General features: G+C 37.6%; 2 protein-coding genes across 2 annotated transcripts; one reads left to right on the top strand and one right to left on the bottom strand.

Moving 5' to 3' along the window:
• Positions 1-953: 953 nt before the first annotated feature.
• LOC104106426 (chlorophyll a-b binding protein CP24 10A, chloroplastic) lies at positions 954-2239 on the top strand. The gene is made up of 2 exons (XM_009614974.4): positions 954-1360; positions 1563-2239. The coding sequence occupies exons 1-2, from the start codon at positions 1137-1139 to the stop codon at positions 2110-2112; spliced, it is 774 nt and encodes a 257-aa protein (XP_009613269.1). The 5' UTR covers positions 954-1136; the 3' UTR covers positions 2113-2239.
• A 342-nt stretch (positions 2240-2581) lies between these two features.
• On the bottom strand, positions 2582-6190 carry LOC104106427 (uncharacterized). Its single transcript, XM_009614975.4, has 4 exons — positions 5825-6190; positions 5643-5703; positions 5274-5418; positions 2582-3032 (listed from the first exon to the last, which is right to left on the bottom strand). The coding sequence occupies exons 1-4, from the start codon at positions 6027-6029 to the stop codon at positions 2781-2783; spliced, it is 663 nt and encodes a 220-aa protein (XP_009613270.1). The 5' UTR covers positions 6030-6190; the 3' UTR covers positions 2582-2780.
• Between the last annotated feature and the right edge of the window lie 424 nt (positions 6191-6614).

The following is a 6614-nucleotide window of genomic DNA, read 5'->3' as shown; positions in this document are numbered from 1 at the left end:
AAGTTAGAATGCAATAATGTGTAATTGCATTACTTTGGCAAAACTCTCTAGATATTTTTACTATTTTAAAAGCGATGATCAAAGGAACATGAAAGATATCCAGAATAGAGATTCATCCCACTATTCTATGGTAGCGTAAAACAAATTAAGCAAAGACGTGAGAAATATAACTCATATGAGTGAAAAGATACTAATCGAGTTGGGACTCAAGAATAAAACTTATTAAAAGATTAGTATCTAGCAAGAGAAATCTAAATTATACGAGAGGAAAAATACCCAATGCCTTGTGGCTTGCCACTGAAGATTGCTGGATTACCTAGTGGCTTGCTAATCAATATGTTAGAACTAATTTAGTTTCGATATGAGTAGTAGAATAGGTTTTGAAGTTGGGACCTTGAATATTAATTTTTTGGTCACTTGTAGTCATTTTCATAATCCCAAGACTCAAGAAAAGGAGCTTCTTTGTTAGTTTTAAACTTAGTAGTATATAAAATATATTTTTCATATATAAATTTATTCGGTACGGTTTAGTATTTTTTCGATTTATTTTTATAAAATAAAAAATCTATCCGATTATTCGGTACAATTATAAGTTTGTATAAAAATCTATGATTTTATTAAGATAAACCTTGGTTCGATACGATTCGGTTGGATCAGTTTAATCGGTTTTTAAAGATCTATTAACCCTATTCACAAATTTCAAAGTAGTGGTACTACATAAACATTAGCAACCGCATGATAGCTTCAAAGAACTAAGTAGAAGCTATGTGATACACAAGAATTTCTTATCAAGAGAATCTGGTTGTTCAAGCATTTGAGAGGTTGGAGAGTGGGGCATTACAGACATGCAGAGGCATATACTATAGGGGAAGGAAGTGTACACGTGGATGGCACAAATTAAATAAGGGAGATAGAGATGGAGCTGAACATCTTATTGGTCCGAAATCTATCCACTAGAGATCATAGATTTCATCTGCAGATTTCATTTATCCTACTTGGCTCCTTACAATCTGCCCTTTTGATCTCATACCCCATATAACCAGGAACCTCACTTCTACCTTCAAACAAGAAACAACCATCCACAACTTTGCAGCTTATTCTACACATACAAACCCCATAAGTGTGTAGATAGAAACATGGCCACCACATCTGCCGCAGTGCTTAATGGCTTGAGCTCCTCTTTCTTGACTGGTGGCAAGAACAGTCAGGCCTTTTTGGGTGCTCCAGTTGCCGCCAGAGTTGGTGGTGTTGCCACTCCCAAGAGGTTCATTGTGGCGGCAGCGGCTGCTCCCAAGAAATCTTGGATTCCTGCTGTTAAAGGTGGTGGAAATTTGCTTGACCCTGAGTGGCTTGATGGCTCGTAAGTTCACTTTATATCTCCTACCCTCAACCTCCATCCCCCGGAGATGAATCTAGGATTTAAAATTAGTGTATTCAGAACATGTATATATGGTTCAAGCAGAAAGCTTGAACCCTGAACATGCTCTAGATTCGTCTCTGGTCCTCCCCCCTCTCCTCATGTTTCATTTTACGCAAAGGCTTAACTGCATTTGAACTTGCAGACTCCCTGGTGACTATGGTTTTGATCCACTTGGTCTTGGCAAGGACCCTGCATTCTTGAAATGGTACAGAGAAGCAGAGCTCATTCACGGCAGATGGGCAATGGCTGCAGTATTGGGCATCTTTGTTGGTCAAGCCTGGAGTGGCATTCCATGGTTCGAGGCTGGTGCTGACCCCGGTGCTATTGCACCTTTCTCTTTTGGCTCACTTCTTGGCACCCAACTTCTACTCATGGGGTGGGTTGAGAGCAAAAGGTGGGTGGACTTCTTCAACCCTGAATCTCAGTCAGTAGAGTGGGCAACTCCGTGGTCCAAGACTGCTGAGAACTTTGCCAACTTCACTGGCGAACAGGGTTACCCTGGCGGCAAGTTCTTTGATCCCTTGGCCTTGGCTGGTACACTTAACGATGGTGTATACATCCCTGACACAGAGAAGCTTGAGAGACTGAAGGTTGCTGAAATCAAGCATGCTAGACTTGCTATGTTAGCCATGTTAATTTTCTATTTTGAGGCCGGGCAAGGAAAGACACCCCTCGGAGCTCTTGGCTTGTAAGGAGTTTCATATTAAACATTTTCATTGTAAAGAGTCACTGGATGTAGAAAAGAAGAAACCAAAGCATGGACTAGTCACTTCATGCTTTTCCCCCTTGTGATAATTCAAATCCTTCCCCCTTGAGACAGTTTATCATCTTACAAACACTATAATTGAAGAACAGATTTATGTTTGCCTGGCCCAAGCAGGAGAATATAAATTGTAACAATACAAAGGCAGTGATACGGTAGTAAAATTTCCAAGTAAATGATTCAAGAATCACAAATTAATCTGATGACCCTAGTCCAAGAATGAACATAATTTGCAGTCACATATTAAAATTTGAACAAAATGCTGCACAAACCTTCACCAACCACATAATTCAGCCAGGATGGCTGTAATGTCTTGCTGCCTTCTTGGTTATAAGATCAAAATATCATACTATCAGAATCAGGATTGTCATATCAATGCACGCAAAGGCAAAGAACTCTCAGTCACAGACATAGAAACTTCGCATTCATCCTGACTGTAACATACCATTTGGTTTATCTTTGGCAAGGACAGAAACCAAAAGCTCATAGATTGCAACTACGCTTCAGATGAAAAAGAAATTTATGAGATTCCCTAGTTTAACATTAATGGGAGCAGATCAAGGTGCCAGAAAGTTTCCTAGTAATAGCTTCACACCATTACTCACTGCCTGTAGCCATCAAGAACTCACCCTCGCAGACCACATCCCCACCTACGTATGCCTTTCCTTCCATCTTTGCTATTCCAAACCGTTTCTGCAGCTTGATCAGTGTCATTCTCATTACTAAAGTATCTCCAGCGATCACTGGTTTCCTGAATCTTACTTTGTCTATTCCAGCAAAGAAGAAGTTCTCTCTGGAGCCTCCCACTTCAGGTTGTAGCATGACCAGGCCACCAACTTGGGCCATTGCCTGAATTGACAGAAATAGACACACATCAAAGTTTGATAAAATTAAAATCTTACAGCAAGAAAGGTAAGATAACCAAAGAAGTCAAAATTTAGACAACTCCAAATAAATAATTTAAAAGTAGATGAAAATAAGTGACAAGCTTTGCATTCAATGTTGCATGATCCTGCAACTACAACTCGTCCTACCTACACATACCATTAACTCTCCTCTCTTTCTTCGTGAGTTGTTATAATACTTTTTCATTTTAAACTGAATTCTAGAACTCCCTTTTAAAAAAGAAAGATTCACCTTGTAGTTCTGCTTGTATTTGGTATACTGAGTACTGATAGAACTCCCTTTTACAAAAGATATATTCACCTTGTAGTTCTGCCTGTATTTGGTATACTGAGTACTGATAAATCTAATACTCTAGGGTCTGGGATAGACTGATGTGTTAGGAACAAATCCGAAAGGGCTGGATATTTGGACTTCCCCAATGTCATAGAGAATAGGTGTATCTAAAACCCGGGTGATTGTCTGATAAAAAAAACGCGGGTGATTACAGCCCTAGCAGTAACTAATGTCATTTAGTATTCTCAGAGGACATCAAGGTGTGGTCCTCCATGCTTTTTGTACTATAACAATGGAGTCCGGCTATCACCTTTTCACTGAAAAGTAACTTCACTTCCACTTATATTATAAAAAACTATAAAGAAGATAATTAAAATTATCACCAGGAGCTGCTGTATTACCGCTGAAAGCATTTTGACGAGAGGAAAAAATTGCTAAAATTTCAAAACAGCCTATATATAGTAAGTTATCACACATAATCTTCCATGTTATAATGACATTAGGTCCAGGAAGCTCCACTGGAGAAGGTTTCCAAGAAGGATACATCATAATAGTTCTCTCTCTGTGTGTGTGTGCGCGCGCGCGCGCGCGCGTGTTTAAATGTGTCATATCCTCAGCTCTAAAGCAGTAAAGCCCAATGTCATGGGGACGACAAGTGACAAAGAGTTCAGCCTAAGACTGAGAACCTGAAAGTGATAATCAATCAGAGCTCATGGCTCTTTAGCACTCTGTCATAGATATTGCAAATACCTTGTCGCCTCCAAATGTTCTCCAAAGATTGGTGTGGTACACTACCATATGATCTAATGCTGAACTGTGGTATGAGTATGACGATTTTTAATATTGCATAACCATCTTCCTGGAGTGAGTACCAAGAAAAAAGGAGGAGACTTTGTTTCTGAACCAGAAGACTCAAATGCTGATGTGTGATGGATGATCAAACATTTGCTGGAGCTAGCTCTACATGTTCATAATCGAAAGAAGAGAAAGAAAAAAGGGAAATGACCAAAAGGCTAAGGTGAAGGACATAGTAAGTGATACGGTTTTTTTTTAATGAGTACATAATATGCATTGCTTTAAAAGCTTCCCCAATAAATCTACTATTGTAAATAGCATTTCACTTGAGTTCCAATTTCACAAAAATGGCAGGAGATTCTTCTTAACTGAACTATTTGGTCTCAGTGGAAAGATCAGTAAGAGATTCATTATTTTATAAGAAAACAGTTCACTCAGCAGAGCAGCAAATCCTATTGGCTTTCTATGTTCTTTTAAATTGTGGATTAACTTCAGTTATCTTCTTGATCTCACAATTTCACTTGGACAAATAACCAAGGTGAGAAAAAAGCTAACTACTTCAAGTAGAAGAAAATTTTGAAATGATAAACAAGCTTTAAGTGGATACCTAAGAGGTAAAAGAACATTCCTTTTAAATGAATATGTTAAAAACTCTCGAGTCCAATTCAGCCAGTCAGCCCCACTTTCTGAATAGATTTACCCAAAGATTTATTTTTTCTGAACCGTGGAACACTCGTAACGATTGTTGAAGAAATCTCCCATACAAGTCAATTATCTCATGTACTTTCATAACCGAAGAATAGAAGCACTCCTCCGAGAAATATTGTTAACCAAGCCACAATAAGAGTAACTCTTGAAAAGTAAGGACTTCACATATCATTTCAATTACAAAATAAATCAACATGCTATATGGAAAAGGTCAGAACCATCGTCAGTTACATTAGCATCGACATGAAAATCTGAAATAGGTGATAAGAAACTAAATTTATCCAATTTCATTGCTTTGAAAAGAGGATCTCTAATCTATGCCACAATCAATAAGACAAAACCAAAAAGGTGGAACCTTTAACTAATGCAAATGAACTTTCAATCTGTTTCATGGAATCATAAACATACCTCAACCATGAGGACACCAGGCATGATTGGCCTCTCAGGGAAATGCCCAGGAAAGAAGTTATCATTGATCGTCACATTCTTTATTGCCACAGCTGACACTCCTGGATTGTATTCAATCACTCTATCCACTAAAAGAAACGGAAAACTGACAAAATGCAGCCCTAATCAGCAATCCCATATCACATTACTGAAACATATGAATCAATCAACTATGCCTCAAATATCCCAAACTAGTTGGTTTCAGGCATACCAGTCCTACATACCAATGTCCAATCTATTCGAGTTCATTCGAGCACTAAATAATTTGTCTTTTTAAGTCATTAATGAAACAAATAAACACATTTTTACAAAGAGATAAGAAATGCATACCGATGGGGCAAAATCTCGCGAATCTGATTGATATCCATCACAGTAGGAAATGCTGGATACCCTATAAGCAAATCAAAATTTAAACTTCTTTTTTTATAAGGTAAGGTAAAAATCAAGATTTCAAACATTTGAAGGAGCTAAAACAAACAATTATGGAAACAAAGAAGCAAATAAATGCATACTCAATTCAATTGGGGTATCATTTTCTGGAGAAGTACAGTTGGTGATAAACCTAGTATTGCGGGTCTTGTTGAAATGGGTGGACAGTGAATTGACAACAAGAGAGTGTTTGAGCATTGAACTGGGCAAAGGTAAAGACGCATTCTCAAAGCCTCTTTGAGAAGTGAGAGTGGAGAAGATAGATTGTGATACAGCCATAGAAGCCATTGGTGAATATTCGATTGTAGAGTTGAGATTTGAAGGACAGAGTATGGAGTGGAGGCGGAGCTAACAACGTTGCTGACACTGTATGAAGTATGAACTGAAGAATTTTGTTGAACAACCTTATTAGTGTGGAAGGCTCATCCAATGCAACTACCACACTTGTTTGACTACTGTTCTGTTTCAAATTAATGATCCTTTTTTCATAATTAATTAGTACTCCTACTATTTAATTGGGAGTTAAAAGCAGATTTAGGTTAGACTCAGAACTCACAATCTTGGTCGGAGGTGGAGGTTACTCGCCGCCAGATTAACTCACTCTTGTTAGTTAAAGCATATTTATACTCATGATATTGTAATTTAGATTATAACTAGTAACTACACTGCTCCTTTAGAGTTTAGAGAGATAAACTAATGATTTGATTATTTTATTTCATGTTATTTTCAATTTTCACATAGTGAATGTCTATTTAATTACTCCAAGTCTTTTTTTACTTCCCGATTTATTTGATTTCCTTTATAGTTTCTAAGTCTATAGATTGAATAAAATTCTACTACTACTACTTGTATAGGCTAAAATCGATTTATATT

This window comes from Nicotiana tomentosiformis, chromosome 1, assembly GCF_000390325.3.
Source record: "Nicotiana tomentosiformis chromosome 1, ASM39032v3, whole genome shotgun sequence".
In the NCBI taxonomy this organism is placed as follows: domain Eukaryota; kingdom Viridiplantae; phylum Streptophyta; class Magnoliopsida; order Solanales; family Solanaceae; genus Nicotiana; species Nicotiana tomentosiformis.
The sequence above is the reverse complement of the archived record's forward strand: the minus strand, read 5'-3'. Positions and strand labels throughout refer to the sequence as shown.